This window comes from Eschrichtius robustus, chromosome 12 (assembly GCF_028021215.1).
Source record: "Eschrichtius robustus isolate mEscRob2 chromosome 12, mEscRob2.pri, whole genome shotgun sequence".
Classification (NCBI taxonomy): Eukaryota; Metazoa; Chordata; class Mammalia; order Artiodactyla; family Eschrichtiidae; genus Eschrichtius; species Eschrichtius robustus.
The window spans coordinates 45,455,000-45,471,354 of NC_090835.1; the positions used below are offsets into that span (position 1 = coordinate 45,455,000).

The window sequence follows — 16,355 nt, forward strand, 5'->3', positions numbered from 1 at the left end:
GCCTTAAAGAAGAAACCTCAACAGTCTTTAGAAGACTCCAGAAACCAGAGTCTCCACAATATATCTAATACACAATCTATAATGTATGCGATATACAATCAATAATTACTAGACGTGTGATAAAATAAGAAAAAGTCACCCAAAGTCAAGAGAAAAAAAATGCTGAAATAACCCAGATGTTAGGATTTGCAGACAAAAATAAGGCAAGAGGAACAAGACCAACATATAATTTATAACAGCTATAAATGAAATAAAACATGTTTAAAAAAAAGACTCTCCAACTGGGTTAAAAAAGATAACATCCAACATCATATTCAATGTATGAGGCACATTTAAAACAATTAAAACAGATTCAAAAGGTAAAAGAGAATTAGCAAAAATATATCAAATAATATATAAAAAGCAGAAGTAACAGTATTTGTATCAAAGTCAGTTTGCTATAAGGAATTTAAATTCTTTGATAATCTGTACACTTTTACAGAATTTGGTATTATATCTACATCCATTGATATCTCTGTGATACGTTGTTTAGTTAAAATGCTTTAGAAAACACATTTGGTATGAAGATACATAGTACAGTTGACTCTTGAAGAACACAGGTTTGAACTGCATACATCAACTTAAACACTTTTTTCCACCAATAAATATAGTGCCTGTATTTTGATTTTACAGATCTGTAAGTGTGAGGAAAAGTTTCTGTTGGATTAGAGATCGCAGTATGTGGAAGAAAAAAACTAGGGTTTGAGTTTTGATTCTGTCCCATCCTTGGGCGAGTCATTTATCAGTTCCTTTGTTTCTGAGGCAGAGATAGCAGTATTCAAATTTTCTACCATGTGGGGGCTGGTGCCCCTAAACCCCCGTCATGTTGTTCAAGGGTCAGCCGTGTATATATCTTCAAAAATGTTCGTTGAGCACTCTCTGAAAGTACCAGGTGCATAACTGTTGAAAAATTAGACTAAAATGCATAGAGAGAAAGTTGGAATTATTAAGACAGTAATATTCTTCATATTCCTCTGTAAAAAGGTATTTATTAACTTATAATCAGAAAAAATATATATATACACTATTGGTGGAAAAGTAAATGAAAAATCATTCTCTCTATGCCAATAACACTAGAAATTGTTTCTAGAGAGTTAAAAAATAATTCTAGGTAACTCATAATTTCTGTGTCATCATCACATCCTCTGTGGACACTGTCTCCTTCGGCCAAACATGCGGGTCTAAGTGATGTTAATAATGATCATTAATTAATAACAACAACAGTGGCTAAGATTTTTTATGGGGGGAAGAAAAAGGCATATTGAAGCCATGTTCTAGTTTAGCATATACCTGATCTTAATGGCCTGATATGTTTTTCCCAAACAAATGGACTTGATGTGGCTTTCATATGTCATTTGGTCCAGTTTCATTTTTTTCACACAGCCTGCTTTTGAAGATACTCCTGGGAAAAAGGTGAGTGACTTCTCTTAGTAACCTAGTAGCCCACTTAAAAACCCTTTCTGTTGTTGGTCTTCACATTTAGGTTTAATGTACTTAATTAAAATGTAAATTCACTTGCCTTTCATTTGTACTTAGTGAAAGTAAGTAATAAATAGATGAAGGGTTGGCCAACTGCTGCCTACCACCTGTTTTTGTATGGCCTGAGAACTAAGAATGATTTTTACACTTTTTAATGGCTGATAAAAATCAAAAGACAGATAATATCTCATGACACATGAAATTTATGAAATTCACATTTGCACTTTCCATGAATAAAGTTTTATTGGAACCTAGCCACGCTCATTAGTGTGCATATTGTCTGTGGTTGCTTTCTCACTACAATAGCAGAGTTGAATAGTTGCTATGTAAGGCCTGCAAAACCCTGAAATATTTACTGTCTGGCCTTTAACAGAAAAAGTTTGCTGACTTCTGTTCTAGATGATATACATTGTTCACAAACGAATCCTTCGTGTTCGTAAAGGCATTTAAGAAGTCTCTTAGGTATATATAATTGTTGGCTTTCTAAACTTCTATATTACATTTTAGTTGTTCTGCCTACTTTTAGAACATTTTTCTTGTTTTTAGCACATTCAGTCCATCAAGTATTTAAGAGCTTAACCTGTGCTAAGCACTTTGGAAACAGTGAGGAGCTAAAGGTACAAAAGGTACAGCCCCCAAGCCCTCTCAGAGTTCACATATTGAGCTTGCCTTTTTTTTTTTTTTTTTTTTTTTTAAGTTCAGTGTGCTTGTATGGTGGGGAAGGGGAACTCTTACAACAAGTGGAGAAGAGGAAGGTTATTGTTATGGGATAAAAAGCAATGCATTTAAATTACTTCTGGAAGTCTTTGATTCCCTTCCATTAATTCTGCCTGTAGCCTGAATTTAGAGAGTAACATCTAGAAACTTTCTTGAAGTAAAGTCTTCCATTTCCTTGGCATAATATACTCATGTTTGAGAATCCTGCATTTTCTTGTCAGCATTTGTGCTAGGCACAGAGTCAAAGTATGGAGTATGTACTGATACAAATCTTAGAAATATTTTTTTTTTTTTTAATTTTATTTATTTATTTATGGCTGTGTTGGGTCTTCGTTTCTGTGCGAGGGCTTTCTCTAGTTGCGGCAAGCGGGGGCCGCTCTTCATCGCGGTGCGCGGGCCTCTCACTATCGCGGCCTCTCCTGTTGCGGAGCACAGGCTCCAGACGCGCAGGCTCAGCAGTTGTGGCTCACGGGCCCAGTTGCTCCGCGGCATGTGGGATCCTCCCAGACCAGGGCTCGAACCCGCGTCCCCTGCATTAGCAGGGGGATTCTCAACCACTGCGCCACCAGGGAAGCCCAGAAATATTTTTAAATTATTATTTTTTTTTGCTGTGGTTACTGTTCAAAGAATGTAGTTCTTTAGTATTACTTATGATACTTTTATCTAAAAGTTGCTAACCCTTCTCTTGCACTTAACTGCAACAGTGATTGTTAAATACTAATAGTGTGTAACTTTGGGGTGGGGATGGGATAAATGATTTGATTGAAAGGGCATGTGACTGAGCTAAACAGACCTGGATATGAGTTTTAACAGAGCAGTTTACTACCTGTACTCATATTAACTGCTGCTAGTCATTTTCTTCATCTGATGATTTGGGGGAGTGTTATCTACTTCATGAGGTTGCTTGGGAAGATTCCATTACTTTGTGATGCAGTTGATTTTTAGAATATCGCCACTTTAGTAGAATAAGAACTGAATGAAAAATCTCTGTTAAATTAAATTACTAAAAATAGAAATTTATTGATATAATAAAATGACATTTACCTAAATATTTTAAAAACCTACAGTAAGTTTGATTTCCTTGCTTTTAGAAAACATTGGTTATTTTTCCTAAGAATGTCTTTTTTTTAAGCAATTTCTTTGTGCCTTGAGGTGCTAATGGTTGGCTGAGTAGTTTCCACATTTCTTTTGCAGAAAGTCCATTTTATAGGCCACTTAGCTTTTTTTTTTTTTTTTTTTTAAACTCTACAGCTTTTTTTAAAATTTATTTATGGCTGTGTTGGATCTTCGTTTCTGCGCTAGGGCTTTCTCTAGTTGCGGCAAGCGGGGGCCACTCTTCATCGCAGTGCGCGGGCCTCTCACTGTCGCGGCCTCTCTTGTTGCGGAGCACAAGCTCCAGACGCGCAGGCTCAGTAATTGTGGCTCACGGGCCCAGTTGCTCCGCGGCATGTGGGATCTTCCCAGACCAGGGCTCGAACCCGTGTCCCCTGCATTGGCAGGCAGACTCTCAACCACTGCGCCACCAGGGAAGCCCCCACTTAGCTTTTATGTTGAGAAACATTTACTTAATGCTGTATATCACTGTTTGGCTAACATAGAGTGGGCTAAATGATAGATATTTTCTTGGGCAAGTATCATTTCTAATACCAGTATATTATTTCTATACATTTTCTTTGCAAATGTGTGCAAAAATGTCTATTAAAAAGTATGCAATGCCTTGCATATTAGATATATGTTGAATTTTTTTCTATGTATTCTTTTTAACTTTTAACGGCTTCATAGTAATTCTCTATCCCTCTCAACCTGGATGATTTACAGTAGTCTCCTAACTCTTCTCCCTGCTTTGCTTTTGACCCTCGTGGTCTTTTTTTTTTCCATATAGACACTAGAGTGAACTTTAAAAATCCTGAATCACAGGTGTTAGTTACTCCAGTGGCTTCCCAGTATGTACCCTTATCCATCTGGTCCCTACCTCTTTTCATGGTTCCCTGATTTCTAGTTATACTGGTGACTTTTCAGTACTGCTTCCCTACAGGTCTTTCCTTCCTTTGCATTGGTTTTCTGTATGGAGTGTTCTGCCCCATCTTCACTTGGCTAGCTCCTCCTTCTGTGCTCCTGTCGCTTCCACCCTCATCACTCACTCTTACATAGTGTAGCCCTCCTCCCCAACTAAGTCACTCTATTCTTACCTTGTTTATTTTCTTCACAGCAGTTCTCACTCTTCAAATTGTCTTGTTTTTATTACTTAACTCTCTAATAGTAGAATGCAGGCTTTCCTAGACGTATGACCTTGACTCTCTGACTGTTATTCACTGTTCCTGCAATGCTGGTAACATAAAAGATACTTAAATATTTGTTGAGTAGATGAATATACATTCCATTCAATGGATACATTATTTTTTATTCACTCCCTTGTTGATGAGCATTTGGGTAATTTCCAGCTTTTTCTCTATGAATGCGTCACTGTGCAGCCCTCTTGGCATGCTTCTGTGTGAATATTCTGCAGAATACATTTCTATTATAAAAACGGAATTTTTATGTGAAAGTGTTTACACTTGTATTTAATGGATAGTTGCAACTTACCATCCAAGAAGTTTCTGCCAGTTTAACTATATCCATCTCAGCAGTGGGTATTATCTTTTCAATCTTACCAGTCTGATAAGCAGAAATAAATGAGTTTAAACTCTTTTGCATATGTTTATTGCTTACTTTCTATTTTTCCTTCAGTGATGGTTCCTGCCCTTTCTCTGCTGTATTTATTGATTTCTCCTCAGTACTTTGTGTACTATGGATATTAGCCTTTAATCATATTTCACTTCTGGTGTCCAATATGTCATTTAAAAAATTACTTTATACATGGTGGTTTTTTGCTTGGGATTTTAAGGTTTTATACACACACACACACAAATTATCCTATCTTTTTGATTTCAGAGTTCCAAGTCATGCTTATGTTGGGCTTCTTACCATGGTTTTATTTCCATATATACTACCCTTGTATAGACCATATTTTATCCCATTGGTATTTTTGTTTTTAACCTGTAAATATTTGGCATATGTAGGCTTAATTTTAATACAGTAAGGATGAAAAAATGGTATTTTTACAAGGAAAAGTCCCTTTCTCCTAATACTATTAATCAAGTAATCCAGCTATCTCCCACCAGTTGAAATATCACCTTTTACATTTATTAAATTACCGCATTATGTCTGGGTGCTTTCTGATTACTATAGTCTCTTAACCATTCCTACCCCCAATAATATAATTGTTAATTGCTTTGGCTGTTGATTTATAATGAATTTTAGTATCTGATAGAATGGGTCCCTTATTGTTATTTCAGTCTTTTTTAAATTATCTTCACACTTCCGTTCCAAATGAATTTAAGAATCATTTTCACTCCTAAAGAAATCTAACTGAGCATTTTGTTGGGAATACATTGAATTTATAAACTAAGAGAAAACTGGCATCTTTATATAGTACAAAAAAATTCTAGTCAAGAATAAGACAGCTCTCCTTTAATTTTGTATGTACCTTTTTTTGTTGTTTTTATTGTTGCAGTTATGAGTGAACTCTTTGTGATTATGTTTTTCTGACTGTCCTAAATGTATATAGGAAACTAGTTTGTATATAATTTAATAACTTTCATTAAAAATTTGGTTGAACTGTGTTTTCTGTGCAGCTTTATCAGACTGTAAAATCCACTTAAAATGGGTGTAAAAGTGTCTTTAGAATGTTAAAAAGAGTGTCCTCAGTTTAAAAGTATTTAGCCAGTCATCATTTTGTGAAGTTTGAGAAACAGAATTTTCAGTTTCAAGATGTAATGGAAACAGATCCTCCCACATAACTACAACCACTAGCCTTTTAAAATAGACTTGTAGCCTGTTTAGCTTTTGTGACTGCTACCTTTTCAAGGAGATGGACATGTTTTATTCTCATATTCAAGACTTGAGTGTGTAAGGTTTAGCTGATTTAACAAAAGTTTCTATAAAATATTCATGGTTTTTTTTTGGTAACTCCATTTTAATGAACTTTAAGAGATTAACATACAAAAGTATTTTAAAATCATATTTGGGGTTTAAATTATTTTATCTGGAATGTTGATGTATAGCTGTTTTCTTATTTTTATTTAGTTATTTTTGCTGTGCAGAGTGTAGAGATTAATGTAATAAACACCCATGTACTCACCACCCAGATTAACATGTAATTTTGCTATTTGTTTGATTAAACACACACACACACACACACACACGCACACACACACAGAGCTAAAGAGTTGAAGCCATCTTTAATATCCTTTTGCATACTATGCCTTTTGCCCCTGAGGATTAAGAAGCTGGTGTGTATTCTTTGTACTTTTACTACATAAACAATATGAAGTGTTGGGTTTTCTTTTCAACTTGCATAAAATTATATTTGCAAATTATAAAAATGTGCCTGTGTCGATAAAGGCTATTCTGTATGTATTTTGAAATAGCTGTATTTTAAACTATCAATCTTACATGCACACCAGTGTTCATAGCAGCACTATTCACAATAGCCAAGACGTGGAAGCAGCCTAAGTGTCCATCAGCAGATGAATGGGTAAAGAAGATGTGGTGTGTGCGTGTATATATATATATATATATATATATATATATATATATATATACACATACATACACATACACAATGTGTGTGTGTGTGTATGTGTGTGTGTGTATATGCATGCAATGGAATACTACTCAACCATAAAAAAGAATGAAATAATGTCATTTGCCGCAACATGGATGGACCTAGAGTTTATCATACTAAGTGAAGTAAGTTAGAGAAAGACAGATATCATATGATATAACTTATATGTGGAATCTAAAAAAATGATACAAATCAACTTATTTACAAAACAGAAACAGACTCACAGACATAATTACCAAAGGGGAAAAGGGTTACCAAAGGGGAAAGGGGAGGGGGAGGGATCAGTTAGGAGTATGGGATTAACAGATACACACCACTGTATATAAAATAGATAAAAACAACAAGGGTTTACTGTATAGCACAGGGAACTATATTCAATATCTTGTAATAACCTATAATGGAAAAGAATCTGAAGCTGCACACCTGAAATTAACACAATATTTTAAGTCAACTATAGTTAAAAAAAAACTTAAAAATTAAAAGAAAGAAATAAAATTGAAAAAGATCTGTCTTTTTGGTAGCTTATATTAGTATAAGCTGGAGAAAAACAGTTTCTACTTTTTGTAGTAATTTGTTCTTAGAGTGGAAAAAGTGAAAATTTGTCTTAAAACTTTTTTTTTTCCTGATGGATCAGAACTATTTTAGGATTGTGTTTATTGACCAAAGATTCTGTGTGCAGTTACTCATCAGTGAGACTAATGATACATCATACATGTAAAGGATATTGCCATAATTGAATTATTTTAAGTAGTAAAATCATATTCTCAGACACACATAGTTGGCTTAAATGTGCTATATCAGCGATTATTGAAGTGACTTCTTATGCATGACATATACATGTACCGCATAAAAATGTTAAAAGGACGACATAAAAATCTGGCAAGACAAATGGCTACAAGTAGGGGGAAAAAATTAAGCATTCAGTCTTCTCAGAATTTAGAAGAACTTGTAGGGTGGGGTGGTGGTACATACATTAGATGGCTGGGCATAGCTATTAATAGTTGTCCGAGGGCTTCCCTGGTGGCACAGTGGTTGGGAGTCCACCTGCCAATGCAGGGGACACAGGTTCAAGCCCTGGTCCGGGAAGATCCCACATCCCGTGGAGCAGCTAAGCCCGTGCGCCACAACTACTGAGCCTGCGCTCTAGAGCCCGCGAGTCACAATTACTGAGCCCGTGTGCTACAGCTACTGAAGCCCGCACACCAGAGCCCATGCTCTGCAGCAAGAGAAGCCACCGCAAGGAGAAGCCTGCACTCCGCAACGACTAGTAGCCCCCGCTCCTCACAACTAGAGAAAAGCCCGCACACAGCAACGAAGATCCAGCATAGCCAAAAAAAAAAAAGTTGTCCGAGATAACAGTTGATGCTTGATCGGCCCTGGTAAGGTGGTCACTAGTACAATGCCTTCTTTGAAAACTGTATCAATTTATGCTCCATCAGTATTTTGGAGCTATGTATCAAAAGCCTTAAAACTTAAAGTTCTTATTCTTTAACCCAGTAATTGAAGTAGTCCTTTGGTGGAAGGGAGGTGGAAGAAATTAAGAGAACTATTTATATGCAAAGATGTTTTTTCAGCATTGTTTGACTAGCAAACTAAATAGGAAAGACAAACTAAATATTCAAGAATGTGAGGTGTGGTTAAATTATAGTATAGACCTATGATACAGTACAGATAATATTTGGTAAGGGTCTACAACACAAGGAATTGGCTTTTATATTTTTATATTAACAAAAAAACCTAACAGTAAATTTAACAGAATACCAAATATAACAATGTCATTATTATGGGAATGCCAAAGGAAAATACCATTTTATACTAAGCATATATTATTTTATGGGTGAGGTAGAGGAGACACTAAAATGAAAGAAGGAAAATGATCAGGAACATCCTAATTTTCCCTAGCCACAGACAGTTCAGATTTCTAATAGCCATTTTTGTACCTACATATTTAAAGATAATACCAGGAGTATCAATCTAGGTGTTTCAGAGGAGTGAAAGTGTCATTAAATGTTTGTTTTTTATTGCCCAGTTTGGGGAAGACCCCTCCCAGGACATGGACGCGCGCACGCGCACTCACACACACACACACACACACACACACACACACAGCTGAGGAGTAAAAGCAGAAAGGAAACTAGAGTAAGTTGTGACTTAAAAGTGTTAGTGTTGAATAAAAAGTGCTGAGACAGGAAGATTTGAGACTATAAATTTTTAAATGGCAAGGTATTAGTAGTGACAGTTAATAAAAATGCATATGTATGTGCTTTTAGATTTACAAAATAGACTTTAGTAAGAACTTTTTTTCTGATTCCTGAGAGTATATCAAAAGTTTTTCGTGCACTTTCTTACTAGATTCTTGGAAAAGTTAATTGTTAGCATGAACAGCCAGTAATCTATATTATAAACTGGTTTTATAATCTATTTTATAGCAAAGTTACTTCTAGTTAGTAGTACTCAAACTTTTTGAAATCCAAGGTAATTAAGATAATTTTGTGTTGATGGGTGATATCTATATTATGTCAAGATTTCTCATGTAGATTTTGACCGAAGGCCACTTAAAGTACAAAAGGTGAAGTAGAGCCCCCAACAATCATTTTGAAGTTAGCTCTAAGGCTAATCTTTTATAATAATGTTGTGGTATGTAACAAAATATCGTTACTTTTTATAGCCACATAATGTACTAATGTATGTAATTTACTTTAAAATCATTCTGTAGGAAGGCACCAGTATGGCACGATATTAATAATTGTTAAGTATAGGCGATGTGTGCATTAAAAAGTTGTGTCGGGGCTTCCCTGGTGGCGCAGTGGTTGAGAGTCTGCCTGCCAATGCAGGGGACACGGGTTCGAGCCCTGGCCTGGGAAGATCCCACATGCCGCGGAGCAACTAAGCCCGTGAGCCACAACTGCTGAGCCTGCGCGTCTGGAGCCTGTGCTCTGCAACAGGAGAGGCCACGATAGTGAGAGGCCCGCGCACCGCGATGAAGAGTGACCCCCGCTTGCCACAACTAGAGAAAGCCCTCGCACAGAAACGAAGACCCAACACAGCCAAAAATAAATAAAATTTAAAAATAAAATAAAATAACAAATGTTCAAGTACAATTGGTGTCTAAAAAAAAAAAAAGAATTCCCCCACCCTTGGTATCTAATCAAGTTCCTTTCTAAAAAAAAAAAAAAAAAAAGTTGTGTCCACTTTTCTGCATATTTGAAAAATTTCATAATAAGAAAAAAGAAAAACCTAGCATGCTTAAGTAGTCTTGTTAGAAAAGCTGAAGGAAAAATTACTCATAGTAATACTTTGAATAAGGTATGGTGTAGGATGAACTTTCTCCTTAGATTGAAATTATTATATGTAATGGATATATATTTTTCTAAACCTTATAGAGTTTAAATCAGAAATAGATGAATTTTGAGGCGTTCTTTACAAAATATATAATTGGAAAAGAGTACATGTTAAGCAAAAAGAGAAAAATAAAAGGAAGTGTGCATGTATCCATTACCTCATTAGACTGGATAAGTTGGTGATCCCCCAGCACCCTCTTTCTTTGTCAGAGCACCACTTGGTGGTGATAAAGCTGTCAGGACTGTACACAGCATTCTAAATGTAGTCTATAGTTGTGGTCACTTGCATCTGGGAACATTTAGTACTTCATTTTTTTTTTAAAAAGCATTATACTCCCTTTATCTTGATTGGTACATAGTGGGCTTTTCCCCATTTTTGTTTCTCATAATTCTTTTTGAAGTTGGAGCTTTGATCCCCTGAGTTGATCCTCTTGTTTCTTCTCTTGTATTCTGTGTGTCTTTCTCCTTTATGCTCTAGGAGTTTTTCTCAATTTCAGTTATCTATTGAACTTTTTATTTTTATTTATTCTCTCCAGTTTTTATGAGGGTAATAAAGTGAAACGTTCTGTTTCCCTCCCCACCTTACCCCGATTTTAAAGTTTTGTTTCTCTGGAGTCTGGTTTTCCTGAAGTCTTTGGTAAGCCTTAGTTGATTAGGAGCTCTAGGCCCTTAATGTATGGCAGGGTGTAGTAGAGGGGAGCCAGCCCTTGGGCTGAAAGCTCTGCCCAGAGGAAGAATAAGGAAAGCTTTACTTTGGGGCAAGATTCTGCTGTAGTTCTCTGGATAGGATATTCAATTTCTTCAGTAAATATTTCTCAAATTTTAGGTAAATTTGGATTTGTCTGCAGATCAGTGTAGGGGTGAGTTGGTATATACTGCTGCTTATGTAGATCCCCATTTTCATTCCTACTTTTTACTTCTTTACTTGCTGATTGACACTTGGCCTCCCTCACTTCAGAGGGTTGCCATGAAGAGCAAGAATAATTTTTATGTATGTTGCGTAAGTTTGAAAGTGCTATAAAAAAATAACAGTACTAAGACGTCCCCAACATGCAAATAGATATTATAAGTTTGGAACATGAACTTGCTTTTTTCCATAAAATCATTATAATCATGGTCAAGTTGCTAGGTCAGCCCACATAAGTAGATTTTACCCAGTAATATGGCTAATATGTTTTGCCTTCGTCTCAACAAGGAAAAAAACACTATAAATATTTTTTTTTCTTGATGCCAGATACATCAAAGCACTTCTTAAACAGCTGCACCTGTAGATGTGACTAGTTGGTTTCTGAGCCCTGTGGCATTGGCCAGAGGAGAAGCTCAGTGTAAAACATGTTTTAAGTCCCCTTCCCTGGAAATATATTGGGAGCTGGAGAGGGGAACCCATTTTTCAGAGGGGTGGAGAAATAGTTAAATAGCCAGTCTCAAAGATAGGCAAAAGATACGAACTAAAATACAGCCATCAGTGGACAGAGAACCTGGGTTTCTTCCAGCATAGTATTTCTCAACATATGGTCTGCAGATCACTTTCTGCATCCTTAGAATGTTCATTAGAAGTGCAGGTTTCTACACACCCCCTCCCATCCTATTGAATCAAAACAATAAACACATAATCCTACTTAGTACATGATTTTAAAATACAGGTTTCTTGTTGACAGGAATCACCTTTGTTATTTTCTGTCCTTCACTTTGCCTTGTAAGTAAATCGTCAGTTGTTCCTACTGTGGACGATAAAACAACTGTGTCCACATCTCTTGTCAGCTTTAGGTGTCAAGTGATCTTTGTGGTTATAAAAATCTAGTTTTGGAAGAGCAAATCCAGGAATAATCTACACATGCTTCCTTTACATAGAGAAGATAGGACTTTTAGAGTACAGTTTCCAACTGCATTATGTTAAACACATTTAAACTTTTTTGGACACTGATAGAAAACACAGTTCACACTTAAATATCTTAGTCCACATTGGTAATTTACATCTAATTTTTAATTTGTAGTGCAAGAGGAACTTGTTTGGGGCAGACTATGTAATAAAGGAAGTTTTGTTATTAGGAATATCTAGAGACCATAAGCCCTTAAACTGGTCTCATTTGCAAATAGCTCCCTGTGTAATTCAGTGTTTTCCTGAGTATTACACAAAAATGCCAAAATGCAGACATAAATTAGATGCTAAGATTTTTTAATATATACGTGAGTGATTTTTACACTGATCAAAGCAGTCACTTGTATTTATAATAAATCATTGCTATAAAATTGAACTTAGAAAAGTTTGACTAAAAAAGGTGCTTTTAATTTGTGTTGCAAACTTTGAGAAGTAATTTTACTTCTTAGTACAAAATCTGAAATCTACTGTTCTGATCCAGTCACCACACATAAAATACCTTACGAAGGTATTTTAGATGGCATTGTATTATATCAGAAAAGAAAACAGTAACAATTGACCCGTTAAATGAACATTTGGTGTTTGTTTGTTTTTTTTTTTAATTTGGTGTTTTTAAAATCCCACTGGACCTCTGTTGCCCAAAGAAGACCTATGAATTTTGCAGTGAAAGAAATTAAAAAGGGAGAGGAGAGGACTTTTGGAACTCAAGGAGGAGTTGATTTTGAATAGCTTTTTCCCCTCCCTGGCTTTCATTAGTAGAGTGCTTATGCTCTGTCATCTTCAGTAATTTTGCTTTTTTGACATCCTGTGTATCTGTAATTTATATTTCTCCTGAAAAGAGGTGCTTGTTAAAGAGAAGTTTTCACTTAGAAGTTTGGCAATGATAGAGCTGTGGTTGAAGTGTTTGGAGGAGACCATGAGGTCTGTGTTTCACTCTATCACACGGTGAAAGACGACTTGGGGCTTTTTGTGGAGGTCGTCCATGATGTTTGACAGGCCATCCTAGTGACTTACGAGTATTAAAATCAAACAATTTAAAATCCTAATGACTTTGATTAACTCTTTTAGGGTCTCTGAAGTACACCATACTACGGTTTTGAAAATCTTGCGTGGACAATGGCTACCCAAGGTTTGTATCATAAGTCTTTAGTTACTGAATTGGGGCTCTGCTTCATTGCCATTAACCCAGTCTGGCTCAGATTCCCCTGCTTTCCTCTCTCCCTGCTTACTTGTCAGGCTACCTTTTGCTCCATTTTCTGCTCACTCCTCCTAATGGCTTGGTGAAATAGCAAACAAGCCACCAGCAGGAATCTAGTCTGGATGACTGCTTCTGGAGCCTGGATGCAGTACCATTCTTCACTGATTCAGTGAGTAACTGTTAGGTGGTCTTCTAAGAGTACAGATTTTTCATCACTGAGCTGATCCTGGCCATCATTCTGTTATCCTTGGCTGTCTTTCAGACTTGACTATTTCTAAAAAGATTTCAGTGAGTCATATCATAGATTTTTATTTTCAAATTAAGGTAACGTTTCTCTGGTAGTAATACTAATGCTGTTTGATTTTTATAGCTGACTTGATGGAGCTGGACATGGCCATGGAGCCAGACAGAAAAGCAGCTGTTAGTCACTGGCAGCAACAATCTTACCTGGACTCTGGAATCCATTCTGGTGCCACTACCACAGCTCCTTCTCTGAGTGGTAAAGGCAATCCTGAGGAAGAGGATGTGGATACCACCCAAGTCCTGTATGAGTGGGAGCAGGGATTTTCTCAGTCCTTCACTCAAGAACAAGTAGCTGGTAAGAGTATTATTGCCTTACTGAAAGTCAGAATGCAGTTTTGAGAACTAAATAGTTATTCTAATAAAAGTTAGTGTATAATAGCTTAAATAAAAATGGTGTGGTAAAGAGAAGGGAGTGATTGCAATATCACCTTGACTGTTTCGGATAGCAAATACTCGGTGAATGCTGAGCTATGGATAGTGAGTGTTGAATTTACCTTTTGCAGATATCGATGGACAGTATGCAATGACTCGAGCTCAGAGGGTACGAGCTGCTATGTTCCCTGAGACCTTAGATGAGGGCATGCAGATCCCATCTACACAGTTTGATGCCGCTCATCCCACTAATGTCCAGCGTCTGGCTGAACCATCACAGATGCTGAAACATGCAGTTGTAAATTTGATTAACTATCAAGATGACGCAGAACTTGCCACACGTGCAATCCCTGAATTGACAAAACTGCTAAATGATGAAGACCAGGTAAGTAGTGACATGGCTAGCTTTTTAATCTGCTTTGAAGGAAACTCCCAAGGAAGTAGTCTTATAATATCTACCCAGTATCAGTATTTGAAAACTGGAAAATGACGTCTCTTAATTCCTGTACATTATAGGTGGTGGTTAATAAGGCTGCAGTTATGGTCCATCAGCTTTCTAAAAAGGAAGCTTCCAGACACGCCATCATGCGTTCTCCTCAGATGGTGTCTGCTATTGTACGCACCATGCAGAATACAAATGATGTGGAAACGGCTCGCTGTACTGCTGGGACCTTGCACAATCTTTCCCATCATCGTGAGGGCTTGCTGGCCATCTTTAAGTCTGGGGGCATTCCTGCCCTGGTGAAGATGCTTGGGTAAGAAAACATGGTCAGAATGCTCCAAGCTCAGAAGGAGAAGAGTGCAATCACAACATTTCTGATGAGACTTTTTTCTTCTTCCCAGTTCACCAGTGGATTCTGTATTGTTTTATGCCATTACAACTCTCCACAACCTTTTATTGCATCAGGAAGGAGCTAAAATGGCAGTGCGTTTAGCTGGCGGGCTGCAGAAAATGGTTGCCTTGCTCAACAAAACAAATGTTAAATTCTTGGCTATTACAACAGACTGCCTTCAGATTTTAGCTTATGGCAATCAAGAAAGCAAGGTAAAAGAATTGTATTGAACGTGGTTGTCATGGAGCATGGGAGACCCCCAATGTCATGTCCTTCTATGGATTTTGGCAAATTCATTGTATGCCTCACCCTTTGTATGTATCCTAGAAAAGTTGGACATCTCTGTTTCTTTAAATATTTGAGTTGTCAGTGTGTAATGCACTATGCTAGGTGATAGGGATATAGCACGCAAGCTTCTCTTAAAGCTTTCATTCTTGGGTGGAAGAGAGACACTGAAATAATACCCTAATTACTATTTAATTCATGTGTTAGGAGGAAGTAAAGGGGCTATGAGAGCATGTAAATGAACCAGACCCTCTTTTGAGGGTTCAAGCAGATTTCCTGGAGAAAGTGATAGTTGAGTTTAGCTCTTAAGGATAAGAAGGGATTGATTAAAGGTGAATGAAGGTTAGGGAGAGGAAATGGCATCTTTGACAGTTCTGCTGAGGGAGGAGCAGGGCAAGATTTGGAAATTCAAGAAATGCAAAGAGTAAGGAAGAGGAAGTGTGTGAGGTGAGACTGTTGAGATAGGGCAGATCCTGCAGGGCTTAGGGGAACATGTTAAAAGGATAATGGGAAACAGTTTTTAGCAGAGGCGTGAAGTGATGAGATGTGTTTTCAGAAGATCGGGGTAGAGTCAGGAGGTGGGGGTGTGCGGGGGAGTAAAGGGCAAGAATGACTACTTTATGCTGTCTCTTTTTGAGGTGGATATGAGATATGATTAGGAAAAGCAAAGAGCTAGATCATTAAGAGTTTTTAAGTGCCCATTCTGGTTCACATTTTCACTCAACACTTCGGCTTTGATGTAACTTGTGTATCTGGGCATTACTGTTTCATACCAACACGGTTTTTGGTTGTTTTTGTTTTTCCTTTTACTATGATCAGTGTGGGAAGAAGAAAATTGGGCCAGAGTTTATATATTTTTGGGAGGACTGGGGTGCATGAATTTGAGTGAAATGTTGTAGAAGGAGGGGTTAAATAGGGCCCCAGTATGGGGGTCTAGCTAATGACGACCAGGAATATATTTAAGTCATTAAGCTGGCTGAAATTCTTGTGTAATAAAATAGGTTGGTAATAGTAGCTTTTCTCAGGCATTTGATCAAGATTCCATGACTAACAATACATACACATCTTTCCAGCTGATCATTTTGGCTAGTGGTGGACCTCAAGCTTTAGTGAATATAATGAGGACCTACACCTATGAGAAACTACTGTGGACCACAAGCAGAGTACTGAAGGTGCTGTCTGTCTGCTCTAGTAATAAGCCGGCTATTGTCGAAGCTGGTAAGTATACTTGTCTATTCTGGGT

General features: G+C 37.0%; 1 protein-coding gene across 4 annotated transcripts in view; it reads left to right on the forward strand.

Annotated features, from left to right (window-relative positions):
* Window positions 1–16,355, forward strand: part of CTNNB1 (catenin beta 1) — a 43,720-nt gene that overhangs the window by 15,185 nt on the left and 12,180 nt on the right. For all 4 annotated transcript variants that reach the window (XM_068558974.1, XM_068558971.1, XM_068558973.1 and 1 more), the window contains exons 2-7: window positions 13,190–13,250; window positions 13,690–13,917; window positions 14,126–14,379; window positions 14,511–14,749; window positions 14,838–15,039; window positions 16,186–16,330. In XM_068558974.1, the coding sequence (XP_068415075.1) occupies window positions 13,238–13,250; window positions 13,690–13,917; window positions 14,126–14,379; window positions 14,511–14,749; window positions 14,838–15,039; window positions 16,186–16,330 (1,081 nt within the window). In that variant the 5' untranslated portion in view covers window positions 13,190–13,237. The remainder of the gene's footprint in view (window positions 1–13,189; window positions 13,251–13,689; window positions 13,918–14,125; window positions 14,380–14,510; window positions 14,750–14,837; window positions 15,040–16,185; window positions 16,331–16,355) is intronic.